General features: G+C 42.5%; 1 protein-coding gene across 2 annotated transcripts in view; it reads left to right on the forward strand.

The window, feature by feature from the left end:
- MTFR1 (mitochondrial fission regulator 1) overlaps positions 1 to 14,386 on the forward strand; it is a 101,057-nt gene that overhangs the window by 132 nt on the left and 86,539 nt on the right. Inside the window, exons 1-2 of one of the 2 annotated variants that reach the window (XM_030215089.1) lie at positions 431 to 593; positions 12,723 to 12,866. In XM_030215089.1, the coding sequence (XP_030070949.1) occupies positions 12,801 to 12,866 (66 nt within the window). In that variant the 5' untranslated portion in view covers positions 431 to 593; positions 12,723 to 12,800. Of the gene's footprint in view, positions 1 to 430; positions 594 to 12,722; positions 12,867 to 14,386 lie in introns of those variants that run through there. The other variant, XM_030215098.1, reaches the window with a different exon arrangement.

Genomic DNA, 14,386 nt, shown 5'->3' on the forward strand with positions numbered 1-14,386 from the left:
ATGTGGTGGGGATTGTAAAAAGAAAAAAAGTTTAATTTAAAAAATGCCGCTGGCTTGTGCATAGGGATCTACACAGAGGAAGTATAATAAGGGCATAACTTTTCATAGATAAAGTAGTAGTTTGCTATAAATTATAATCAATGTGTCATCTGGAGGGACTGGTTATAGGGACACCTAACCTCGTCATTGGTGCAGAGATTTCTTTTTCTCCTGGTAAAGGGCTTTTGCCCTATTAGTGGCGGGAAGGCAGGGACCTCCAGTCCGTTTGAGTTTTCTGTGCTTTGAGAAGGAGCGGGTCAGTGACGTCACTGGGGCGACGCTTCAACTGTGTGGCTGGCTAGATGATCAATGTCCTTGGAGAATAGCCTGTTGTCAGTGAGCGCGCTGGCTCCGGATTGGTGGGCTGAGCCTGAGAGTGACGTTCCTCTTAGTCTATCCTTCCGCTTTCCACAGTCAGTGTAGTAGTAGAACGGAAACGGCCGGTTGTTGTTGGAGGGTTGAGAGCAGCTGTTGGAGAAAAGACCGTGAAACACTACGGGAGTTGTTTGAGGAGCCCCAGCCCATGTGGCTGCACGAGGCGCGACGAGATAACGGTGAGTTACGGGCCAGGGAGACGCGCGATTGAGGGTAGCAGAGCTCGCGCGCCCTTGGAGGTTGGGTTCGGAAGAAGCAGGGCCCGGCCCGCTCGTGTCGACCTCTGTGTTGTCGTAATTTAACTCTTTCGCTGCCTCTGTGCCGTGTTGATTTCATTGGCTGGATTCTGCTATCCTGTTGCCCTTCAATTATAAATAGAGTTTCTTATTTTGAAATGGAGAGAGGGGTGACATTGGCTTAAGCAGTCCGAGGAGATGTAATCCGGGACGAATCACAGGTGTGTCGTGTGTGGGCCCCTGAGTCAGTTGTAGGTAGCGCCCCTCCTCTCCTCCTTCCCGGCCGCAGCCACCAGGTACATATAGTTTTACTGTTTTAGAGACGCCAATGCTGGAGGATTTTTCGGAGGACCCCACTGTCGAAAACTAGTTCTGACAGATGTACATGCAAAAAAGTGACATAACAGAAAATAAAAATTTTAATTTTATCTTGTCTGGTCATGGCTCCTCTATTTTCTTAACTGTCATGCTGGGGTCTCCATGTCTGTTTGCCCTTTCTTCTAGAGTTGCCATGTGGTGTAAAATTTTCCAGCCCAAACCAACTACTGATCTGAGGTTTTGGAAGGGGGGGGGGGGGCGCAGCTGCCCATCCACCCATCCATTCATTCCCCGACTGGTCACTTATGTGCTGAGACCTCAGCCCTCTTATGTGTGCTACTTGGCTGGTAGGCCCTCATTCTGCACCCCCTCTCCCTCCTCTTTGTGCCAGCCTGCACTCAGTGATGTCACTGGCCAAGTTGGCTCAACCTCCAATAGCAAGGCACCTTGGCCAGTGACACCACACAGTGCATGCTCAGGCTGGCTCCAACAAAGCAGCACTGTTGGGGATGGGGCCGTGTGTCTTGCTAACAACTCGCCCAATTTCGTAGCGAAATCACGGAATTAGGAATTCTGATTTCTTCTTTGCATGTCCAGCGTCAATCTTTTCTCTACATCCCTATCTGCCTTGCTCAGTATTGCCCCTATGTCCCTGTCCCATCCTCCTACCATGTTGATCTCCCTTCTCTGACTCAGTTCTTGTGCAATCCAATATAACTCTTGTGCCTTTACTATCCCCCCCCCCCCATACTAGCATCCCTTCTCTCGCTTCTGTCCAAAGCCCCCGCTCACCTGAGTTCCCACCCTCTTCCTATAGCTCCCCTCAGCATGAGGATAATAGAGGGTTCCTGCCCCCCCCCCCCCCCATGCTCCCAGAACTCTGGCCCTCCCCCAAGCATACCTGAAGGATGCCCTGGTGGTCTAGGGTAAGGTCTTTATCTGCTGTCATCTACAATATTAAGATAATATTTTGCTTGGTCAGGTTACTGTTGGTTATAAGACACTGACAGGAGCATTAATAAATGGTAAGCATCAGGGTTTCAGCAGAGTTTATAAATTTATCACATTCCTGAAAATCACAACCATAGACTGTACAGGTAGGCAAACTGCTATGCAAAGCCCACCTTAATAATGAAAAGAGCCCCTGGACCTGGGCCTATTAGGTCCATGCAGGATCCGTCTCTGTTTATAACTAGTGGCGAATGTGGTTTAATCTTCGTACTATAATATGTAAATGTACAAATGTTAAGTTATTGTAACTTTGTGTATTGGTTATGATCACAGCAGGAGTCCTCAATTAGTGCAGTTTTCCCATGGAGGGCACACAGAGAAAGTTAGGATGCACCTGTATTTATATTGTTTTCGGTTTACAGCAAAGAAGATGGCACCTGTGTCATCCGAAAAGTTCATATACTGCAAGATTTTCTTTAATTGTTTTGGTTGATTCTTTAATATGTATCTTTGCCTATTGTTTTCACAATATGGTGGTGAATACATTTGCTGCTGCTTTTATTCATAGTTGAAGTTTTGAGAAATTGCTACACAAATTTTTCAATAACAAATCACACCCATGGAAGGCGTTTCCTTTCTCCATTAATTGCTCTGAGAGAAACTCAATACTCACACTGTATTCAGGTGGACTTTGTGTTTGTACTGTTTAAAGTATGAAAACCACATGAAATGAACCACAAGTAATTCTCCTGTAGTTTGCACAGTAAATGTAATGGGGAGCAAAGTCAAATCAACTTATCCTAAATGTAATTCTTTATTACTAATCCAAGAGCACACGTAGAAGTTTGAAAGCAGTATTAATGAATCATACACAGGCTACCCTCCAGGTTCTCTCAGGTTTTCTGTACTCTTCTGCAGGATAATTGTTACATGGTTCTGGGCATACCAAATACTGTAACACACTTGGATAAGTAGTTGACATTTGGCTTTTGCATTTTTTATTTATCTGGCCTGTCCTTACTCTAGATAGTGAGCTCTGTGATGTCTGGGACGAATAGAGTAAACTTGTGTTGGAGCTGTGTGCTGACAGCTCAGTGCACGGCTTCCTTAAAGCAAGTGTAACATCAATTTTTTACTCATCAGTGCTGCAACCAAATTTATGCAGATACCTCCCACACACCAGACAAATGCCTCCATTGTTTTGCACTGAGGGGAGCTACAGTTGTATGCTGATGCTGTTTTTCTACTCAGATCTTTGCACATCTGTGTATGTGCTAGAATGATATTCTGCAACATGCCAACAGCATTTATTGCAGGCACCCTCCTGTCCTGGTTCTTTTCACAGTTTTCATTTCATTCACTCAACTGGTAGAGTAGAGAGAGCCTGGAGGGGGGAAAGCAACTCAGGCAACAGAGCACAGCCTCTAGTTTGCCCACAGACTAGTACGGGGGAGCAGCAACTGCGGCACGACCCACTTCCTTGGCTTGCAGCCCACTTTGTAGCATACACCAGGATGGTGAAAAATTTCAAACCCAATTTGTGGCTAAAAGTAGCCCAAAAATATCACAATATGAATATTAATGTAAATATGAATTATTGTAATCATAATTACAATATTAATCTATGATTATGCTGCTAATCAGCAGCATAATCATCCTCATAATAATCAGCATAATCAATCCTCATCGGGATCAGCACATAAAAAAAAAATGGTACCCAACTATAAAGAATTACAGCATGGATAGAGCAGCTCAGATTTGCTTGCTTTGTTTTAGGTGACTAGAGATGATGGCTGCACGGAGGAGAGGGAAAGGGAAATTAACCCATAAACACTTTTTTTTTTTTTTTTAAACAGCTCCTCCATGCCGCCCACACACACAACTTTTTTTTTTAACAGCACCCCAGTAAATGTTCCACACCCCACCAGTAAGTTTTTTTTTTTTTTTTTTACAGCTCAGGCTCCACTCCAGCTACACAGGCAGCATGCAAGGATATATATTATGAGGAACCCCTGAGGGTCAGGGAAGAAGGGATCCAGGAGAGGAGCAAGATGGGTAGGTTTCATACCCGGGATTCCAACTACAAGTCCCAGGATCCTAGGGGCTGGGAAGCCACACCCTCACGGAGGCATAAGTTTCCCAAGAGCCGGAGAAGGGAGGAGGACTACAGTTCCGAAGAACCCCTGCAAAGCCCTGGGGGCAAGCAAAGGGAGCAGCAAGGGAACTACAAGTCCCAGGATCCCGAGGAAGGGGATTGGCTGAGGAGGAATAATCAGGAGGGAGAGGACCAGCTGGGGACCATAAAGGGAGATGAGCCCATGGAATGGGAGGTGGAGAAAGAGGTCGAAGAGGAGATCCAAGCCCAAGATGACTGGGGAAGTGAGCCCTTGGAGATTGCTGCTCAGGTACAAGGGAAGAAGTTGAAAGGCTTCATAACAAACCTTCTTCAAGACTGGGGAAAGCTTGGAGGAAAAGTTAAGCAGCTGTTCCACTCAAGGGGTAGAGAGGTGCAGTACTGAAAAGCAGTGAATGATTTCTGCTGTGGCCAGAAATCAGACCCGGCTGGAGAAACAGGTAGTGACTTGAACTATGTCCAGGAATCTGGCCATGCTGGGGAAGCAGTGAATGATTTGAACTATGTCCAGGAATCTGGCCATGCTGGGGAAGCAGTGAATGATTTGAACTATGTCCAGAAGTCATGCCATGCTGGGGAAACAGTGAGTGACTTGAACTGTGTTCAGAACACTGCCATGCTGGTGAAACAGTGAGTGATTTAAAACTGTGTCCAGGAATCAGGCCATGCAGTGAATGATTTAAACTGTGGCCGGCGGGGGGAAGGAACAAGGGGTGATATGTGCTGTAACCAAGGACTATGTCTGGAAGAGGAAATGAATTGACCTTGCTGATGGAATAAAGCGGTTTTAAGCATATTTTTGGAGTCTCTTTCTGGGAGTGCTGTGTCCAGGGAAGGGCCCTTCCAGGGTCAGCCGAGTTCATACCTGCCTGAAGGTGGTGGCCTGCTGATAAAATGTGTGTGTGTGTGTATATATATATATATATATATATATATATATATATTCAGGAGTAATGTCAGGAAGTATTTTGTGCAGGTTTAGGGGTCCATGGCAGCCACATTGGACATGGTTCCATGGGCCAGAAGTCATATGAGACCCCCTCCAAATTTCCCTGTGCAGCCATTGGTCCCCCCCTGTCACAGGACTACCAGGTTCGGATTCCATGCGTGCCTCAATCAAGGTTTGCGCAGCACTGCTGGCTGATTCCAGGAAAGCTTTACCGGGGAATGCCCCTGATAACTCCAGCATGGGTTGTGGTCACAACAGATGTCAGGCTAGGGAGCTCATTGCCTGGGTCATACGGCCCAAGGGTTGTTGTCCCTGGTGGAAGTGTCCTGGCTGATCAATCGACTGGAGCTGCAGGCGATTCAGTTAGCACTCCGGGAGTTTGTTAGCCTTCTCCAGGGACAACCTGTCCATGTTCTCGTAAACAACGCGATGGCGGTTGCATATGTCAACAGGCAAGGGGTCACCAAAAGTGCCTCTCTAGGGATGGAAGCTTCTCTACTTTGCCTCTGGGTAGATAAACATCTCTCCCTCCTCTCAGCAGCCCACATTGTGTGAGTCTCGAACTTGCAGGTGGACTTTCTCAGTCGGACTACTTTGGATCCAGGGGAATGGGAGCTCTCGAAGGAGGCCGTTGCCCAGATCACAGAGTGATGGGGACTTTCAGTGCTCAATCTAATGCTCACAGGGGCAATGCAAAGGCACCCTGCTTCTTCAGCAGGGGCAGCGAATTCAATTCGAAGGGGATCAACACACTTCTTCAGCTCTTGTCCTTTGTCCCTCCTTTGTTACAAGTTACCCGACGTGGCCACGTTTCGCCCTCAGGCTGCGTCAGGGGTAAAAAAACTACAAAATAAAAATACATAATGAGTAAAACATAAACTTCACCATTGTATATTTGATAATAAAACATATCTAAAAACACTATCACATCATATAAAATAAAAACAGATCAAATCTAAAAACATAATACAATAAAATATAATATCAAATCAATATCAGTTAAAAACATTCAGATTAAATATGCATGCAATAAAATAATAATTTTAATACAAGACATGATATCAACACAAAATATAATAATATCAACACTAAATGTATATCAATAGAACTGCATCGGACAAATAGGTGGAGATATACAACACTAAAATAACTAAATGACCATACATACTAAATATCACCTACCTAATAGGGGTAAAAAGCAAAGTGAACCCCTAAAAGTAGTCCTACAACCACCTAAAAATACAAAATGAAATAAATAAATAAAATCTCACAATGCTTGGCCTCAATTGCCGTCTTTTAAGCACATTCAATGATCTAAAAATATTGAAATTAATATTCACTTTGTTAAAAAGTGAGAATCAGTGGGTTTCCATGTTCTAATAGATAGCAACTCAAATCAATAGAAATTGATACAAAGTACCTAAAAACATCATACTGTTCTATGACAATCACATGTATCCTGATGATGATATCATTCAAAAGAACTCCACAGTGGCCATGAAAAAAACAAAAAACTGATTACAACTCACAGGCAATCCAGCACTCATTGCTGTTGTTTGAATGTACAAACATCAATTGAAATTGTGCTGCTGCCATTAGAAAAAACTTTGTAATGGATGTAGCAATACTGATTCAGAGGCGCTCAGCCAAACTCACAGGCAATCCAGTGCCTTATGTTGCTATTTAAATGGGTTATGATTGAAACAGATGATTGTATATCTACCTATTCAAGTGTCAGTAAAGAACACTGCATTACATGCCAGTTGTGCTGAGTGGGATTGCTAAATTCTTTTTAATGATAAAATCATTAGGGTTTATGTATGGATATCCACCCATTTAAATAGCAACATAAGGCACTGGATTGCCTGTGAGTTTGGCTGAGCGCCTCTGAATCAGTATTGCTACATCCATTACAAAGTTTTTTCTAATGGCAGCAGCACAATTTCAATTGATGTTTGTACATTCAAACAACAGCAATGAGTGCTGGATTGCCTGTGAGTTGTAATCAGTTTTTTGTTTTTTTCATGGCCACTGTGGAGTTCTTTTGAATGATATCATCATCAGGATACATGTGATTGTCATAGAACAGTATGATGTTTTTAGGTACTTTGTATCAATTTCTATTGATTTGAGTTGCTATCTATTAGAACATGGAAACCCACTGATTCTCACTTTTTAACAAAGTGAATATTAATTTCAATATTTTTAGATCATTGAATGTGCTTAAAAGACGGCAATTGAGGCCAAGCATTGTGAGATTTTATTTATTTATTTCATTTTGTATTTTTAGGTGGTTGTAGGACTACTTTTAGGGGTTCACTTTGCTTTTTACCCCTATTAGGTAGGTGATATTTAGTATGTATGGTCATTTAGTTATTTTAGTGTTGTATATCTCCACCTATTTGTCCGATGCAGTTCTATTGATATACATTTAGTGTTGATATTATTATATTTTGTGTTGATATCATGTCTTGTATTAAAATTATTATTTTATTGCATGCATATTTAATCTGAATGTTTTTAACTGATATTGATTTGATATTATATTTTATTGTATTATGTTTTTAGATTTGATCTGTTTTTATTTTATATGATGTGATAGTGTTTTTAGATATGTTTTATTATCAAATATACAATGGTGAAGTTTATGTTTTACTCATTATGTATTTTTATTTTGTAGTTTTTTTACCCCTGACGCAGCCTGAGGGCGAAACGTGGCCACGTCGGGTAACTTGTAATAAACCACTTCTTCTGTTACCCTCCTGTTCTATTTTTTTGTCTTTTTTGATCTGCTTTTTTTCTTTTGATTTGCCATTTCTGTGGCAGATCTTTGCCTTTTTTTTGTTTCTGTCTTTGTCCCTCCTTTACATGTTTTCTCTATGGGCAAGATAGTGGGTCACATCACCAGGCATCTAGGCAGGGTGATTCTAGTGGCGCCAGACTGGCCCAGGTGCCCTTGGTACGTGAATCTGGTCTGGCTGATGGTCAACCAGCTGCTGTTCCTGTCCGGGCAACACAGACTACATAAGTACATAAGTAATGCTATGCTGGTACAGTCCACAGGTCCATCAAGCCCAGCATCCTGTTTCCAACAGTAACCAATCCAGGTCAAACCGACTCCTGATGCAGGACCCTGTGGCCATGGCGGATTCCTCCCTCTTTGGTCTTACGGCTTGGCTATTGAAAGGGCACGCTTGAGGAGGAAAGGGTATCTAGGGTTGTAACCACTATACTGTGGGTGCAATAATGCTCACTTATGCACGGTTCTGGTGGACTTTTGAATCATGGTGTTCAGCGGTGGGCACTTCTGCAGCTTCAGTCTGTCTATCGTGCATTGTTGCAGGATGGCTTAGACAAATCTTTATCCCTCAGTTCCTTGAAAGTTCAGGTGGTGGCTTTGGCTTGTTTTCGAGGCCACCTTCTCTAAACATTACAGATTGGATATTATGGTTCGCCAGGACGTGTCCTTTGGGGCTTCGGTCCTGGCTACTGGGATTGCTGTGTCCCACCCTACTTGAGGACCGCTTTGGTACATCCCACAAGTTTCTGGATTGGGACGCAATAGATGGTAAAATTAGTCTTTACCTGATGATAATTTTCTTTCCATTAGTCCCAACAGATCAATCCAGAGGCCCACCCTTATGGTTGTTGGTGTTTCTTTCTTGGTTTCTGAGTTGCTTTGTTCCCTGTTTCCAGATCAGGTTCCTTCGTTTGGTTTGCCTACAACATAGAAGTGTAAAAGGAAAGGAAACGTGCAGCATTGCCTCCCGCAAGTGCGGTCGAGGTACCTTCATAGGCATTGTGGAGGCAGGAGAGATCTTTGTCTATGGATTTCTGGTTTCTTACACTGCTGTGGTATGAACAATACTGATGGTGATGGCAGCTGCACAGAGTCACATACACCAAACCTCTGAGCTTCTCTCTATCTTCACCTGCTGGCAGAGGGACATAGCCCACAAGTCTTTGGATTGATTTGTTGGGACTAACGGAATTAAAATGATCAGGTAAGGACTAATTTTACCTTCCTTTGTCTCCAGCAGATGATGGAGGTCTTCCAGTTCTTCTGGACTCAGGTGGTTGTTTGCTCCCTTTCTGGGTCTCCCAGTCTGGTTGAGCTTGGGGGTACTGGACAGTCTGGACTGCTGTCTTGGGGTACATCTGGTGGTGCCAGGTCCCTTGTTCCCTTCTAGCTTGACTTCTCCTTCCACACAAACATTTTAAAAAGGGGGGGGGGGGGGCAGAGGGAGACTTTACTCGGTGAGTCCTTTGGGCGCTGCTTTTCAACTTGGAAAAGAGACAAATGAAGGGAGATATCATTCAAGTCTGCAAAATAGGGGACACTCGAGGAAGTTACATGGAAATACTTTTAAAACAAATAGGAGGAAATATTTTTTTCACTCAACGAATAGTTAAGCTCTGGAACTCTTTGCCAGAGGATGTAGTAACAGCGGTTAGCATATCTGGGTATATAAAAGGTTTGGACAAGTTCCTGAGGAAAACTCCATAGTCTGCTATTGAGACAGACATGGGGAAACTACTGCTTGCCCTGGGATTGGTAGTATAGAATGTTGCCACTGTTTGGTTTTCTGACAGGTACTTGTGACATGGCTTGACCACTGTTGGAAACAGGATACTGGGCTAGGTAGACCATTGGTCTTACCCAGTATGGCTGTTCTTATGTGCACATAACAGGTGGAAGACTTACAGCTTTCCAGAAAACTCTGGAAGAATCTATCCTTTCAGTGCCAGTTATGTGACTCATGCGTATAATTTATATTGTTCATTTTAAACCCATTTGTTTGCTACTGTAATTAAAAAAAAGAAAAAAGCCGCGCTGTGTGATTTACAAAATCACAAACAAATCAGACCAACTGATCTGATTAACTTGTCATTGCTAACAAGAATTAAAAGCATCTTTAAAAAAGCAAAACAACTTATTTGCAGAGAATATGGAATTGTGACAAAAAGATGGATATTGGTATCAGAATAAAAACTTTATTTCCTTAGTATAAACTGGAAATGTATGTAGTTGAAAGAACTACCTTTTCAGTACACACATTGCAGTGCTATGTGAAGTATTGGGTGATAATTCAACTATGCAAGATCATTTTATGGTCCTGCAGAGTAGAGAATGACATGGGGACAAAGTTTTGGCCTTTGCCTCATAAACTCTTTCTTATCCCATCCGCACAAACTATGAATAGGTATGATTTTATATTTAAATAATTTTATTAACGTATAAAAAGAAACAGTATTCTGTACAACTGTCATTTTATAAATCACAAACAATGCAGAACAAGGATCAACAAAACCCCTGTCTCCCCTTTCCCCTCAACAAATAATCCCCTCCATTATCAGGAAAACTAAACAAGCCAAATTACTGCGGAATGCTACATAAAATTCATGCGAACAGAATATTTTGGTCTCACACACATACACACGAGCATGCTAAATATATAATAGCTGACCTAAAATGATAAACATAAAACAAAATCCCAAGAAGCCACACTTTGCATGTAGTGCAACACCAAAAAAAATAAATAGATGCATTTCTACCTATACTGTGCAAAATATAGAGATCACACGTTCCAGGGATGGTGTTGGGGGAAGTGCAACTATGGCAACTGCCCCTTGGTCATAGAGAGCCCTAAGCCTGCTGGAAGCTGAAGAAGACAAGGGCTGGTAGTAGGGTCCCCGCCCAAATGTCTAATACCAGCTCTGGTTCTGTTTCCCTCTGTCTTCTCTTAACTCACTCGCCAGGGTGGCCTGCCCATTTTGACATTTTTTTTTTCTCCATGCTCACCATCCATCTTCCAACTTTGTGTACCTATATTTCCCTGTGCCTGTCTCCCCGCATCACTCCTCTATGACCCTATGCCCCAGGTCCACTATTTTCCTTCTGTGTTCCTATTCTCTACCATGTCTAGTATCTTACCTCTGTGTCCATATACCATCCACATGCAGCATATCTCCATTTTGTATTCCTGTCCTTATGCTCCCCTCCATGCCCATCATCTTCCCTCTGTTTCTGTATACCTCTGTGGCCAGCTTCTCCTCTCTTCCTCTTCACACCAATATGTCTCTCTCCCTCTCTTCTCTCCCTCTGCTGTGTGTTCCGTATTTCACTCCCTCTTCCTTCATCCCCTTGGTTTGGCATCTTTCCTTTTAACTTCCATTCCCTCCCTCCTGCAGGTCCAGCACCCCTCTCCCTTTTCTTGAGCTTCCCCTTCCTTCATTCCCTTGGTTTGGCATCTCTTTGGTTTTAACTTCCCTTCCCTCCCTCCTGCAGGTCCAGCACCACTCTCAGCCAGCCATCCTGCCCCCCCCCCTCCCCAAATATGTCCAGCACCGCTCTCCCTTTCCTCCAGCCCTACTCATCCTTCCTTCCCCCTGCGGGCTAGCACCTCCAGCTCCCCTCCTGTGAGTCCAGCGTGCCTCTCCCTTCATCCTCAGTCTAATACCTCCTCTCCTCTCCTCCCTCCCTCCCTGTACCTTTTACCATGGTCAGCAGGAACAGTGATCCCCATACAGGTGTGCCCCGGGGCCTTCCCTCTGTTGGCTGGTCTGCCTTCTGATGCAACTTCCTGACCAGTGGTAAATGACCCAAATTTTTCTGCTACCGTGGGTGACCAGCCCTGTGTCATTCTCTACTGCGTAGTTTAGTTGAGACAGTCAGTAGAATATTGATGGAAATGGGTTTTGTTTTGTTTTTTTTTGGGGGGGGGGAGTTCTGTTTTCTGACTATGGCACTATGAGCTTTTATTTGCAGCCACCAAAGGTGTTTTTTTTTTTTTTCCTCTTTTTCACCCTTATCTCAACTGTTCTTGACAAAGACCACAGATATGACTCCTGTAAGAGTGCATTTTAAAAACTTTGTCAAACATTCCAGCTAAATATTAAAGTGAGAGTTGGCACAGGTAGCATCAGGAAAATTCTTAAATTGGTCAGGGTGTTTTCTAATTTAATACTGGTTGTATACTCACCTGCTTAACTAATTTTATGTTTATTTAATATTCCTCATGATGTGAGATTACAGTATTTAAGTTGAAAATTTTCTTTTTTTCTGTATGTGGGGAATATTTGTGCTGTCAAGATATGATTATTGTAAAATTTTATAAGTATAAAGTTTAAAAAAAATAAAAACTTTATACCATTAGATACAGCCATGGATCCCTATAGAATATCTAACTGACTAATTTGAGAAGCAGAATGCAGGATTGGGGATTAATCTTGGAACCCTTGGGGCCTCCAAACTGCACTAGCGATTCTGGCACAGCCCATTCACTTTAAATGGGCTTTGTCAGCATTGCCATGTAGGAATCGGTAGCGCGGTTTGATAAGAGGCAGCTTACAGCACTAGCCAAGCTAAAGGCTTGAACTAGTTTAACTTACTGTTAAATTGTTGCTTATTTGGTATTCTTTGACTTGTATTGCACAGCACTTGCATCTGAAATAATGAATAAAAAGGTGAATTATTTGCTTTTAAATCTGCTTATAGAAGTTAATACCAATGTTACCAAGAAACAGTCTGGATGATTAAAATAAGCAATCTAAAATTTAATTTGAGTTGGGTTGTTGTATTGTCTGCAATATAGTCAGAGTATAAAGTGATATTTCAAGATACTCCTTATCTTCAGTGCATACCAACATTGATAATTCTTTTAAAGGACAGTTTGAAAAAAAGAAAACATTCTAAACGTTTACACACCTTTTATTTCAGACTAGCTATGGAAGATAAACAATTTTCTCAAGCTGGAATGTTTGATTGCTGGTCTAGGAAGACTTTATACTGTACCAGATGGTCCATTGGATTATACGTTTAATTAGAATGGCTCTAGAACAAGCGGAATCAGCAATGGGATCCGTAAGTTGTTTTAATTTTTTGTATTTTTCTGCTTCAGTTACAGATTCCTGAAATCACCTGCCAGTAGAAGTGGTAAGGAACCAAACGGTGAAAATGTTCAAGCATATTTGGAATAGAATAAAGAGGGTAGTGTTAAAGATGTCTGGGCAAATGATTCCTTAGTTGAAACTTGAAGGGTGGGGGAAGGTTTGGTGTGATGCCAGTCAGGTGAATTTCATATGTGGGGAACATGAGGGAAAGGTGTGAAGGCAAGGAGCTGTGGAGAAAAAGATAGCCGAGAGTGAGAAGTCAGAATGAAGCGCAGTAAAGATTGGAATTCATGCACAGACTGAAGAGAAAAGTTGAAAGTAATGCAAAAATGGAATGGGGGGGGGGGCAGTGGAGAGATTCAAGGAGGTAAAAGACAGATTTGCATTTGAGGAAAATAATGTGTACTGCTTTATTCTGAATGGATTTTAAAGGTGTAATAAGTGTAATATGAGAGCTGGAATAAGGAGAAAAGATTATAGTAAAGACCAGTGGCAAAACTAGGGATTAGAGTTTTGCATTTAAAAGGCGATAGGAAAGGATGAAACTTGAATAAAGGAGCAGGAGAAGTTAATTATAAGGCAGTGTAGTTGAAAGCTGGTGATACTGATGATACTATGCATTTGGTATTTATTGAAGGGGGGAATTGCAGAGAAGGGTGAAGAGGAATTATGTTTTGAGATGCTTGAAATGGAAGATCACTTATGAAGAGCAGTAGAAGAATCTGAATCACTGGGCTTGTCAGATGTGAAAACTCAAATGGGTGTAATGTTCTTTTTATGCTTTGGTTGCCCTTTACAGTACATATGTTTTATAAAATCTGTATTTGCATATGCATTCAATGCATATTATTTTAAATTTTATCTAATTTGAGAGGCATTTTTGGTCTGCCAGTTTCTTCATCTGTCTTGACATTCAGGTCAATGGGACCTGATGTCTGCTGGGGCCACCCAACATTTTACCTTTCCTTACACAAAACCACCTTTGACCCTGTCAAGCATAGCCATCATGATGGCAGTCCTTGTGCAGACCTTCAGATATCAGGATGCATATATTTTGAGTTCAGTCGTTAGGGCAGGCTTGTCCATCCTATAGCCCATGGACGAGAACCCTTCCCACCAAGTGCTTTTTTTTTTTTTTTTTTTTCTCTGCTGTCCCTCTGACGCTTGGCACTTACAGCGGGATTCCTGGTTCCCCGCCATGACTCAGCCTTCTGTAAGCATGAGCTGCGCAGTGCGGAAAGTTTTGGATTGATCTTAAATTTCAAGTCTCGCAAGACGTGAAACCACAAGACAAACCCGAACTTCAGGCACTGCGTGGCTGAAGCTTGCAAAGAACCAAGTAATGATGGGGGAATTAGGAATCCCACTGTTTCTTCTGCAGCTGAAGCCAGGTGAGGGAAAAGAAATTGGGTTAAGGTTGGGCAGGGGGCGATGCACCATTGTATTTTGCCACTATTTGATGAAACATGAGGCAAAATATGATGGTGTGTG

Source organism: Microcaecilia unicolor, chromosome 1 (assembly GCF_901765095.1).
Source record: "Microcaecilia unicolor chromosome 1, aMicUni1.1, whole genome shotgun sequence".
Lineage (NCBI taxonomy): Eukaryota > Metazoa > Chordata > Amphibia > Gymnophiona > Siphonopidae > Microcaecilia > Microcaecilia unicolor.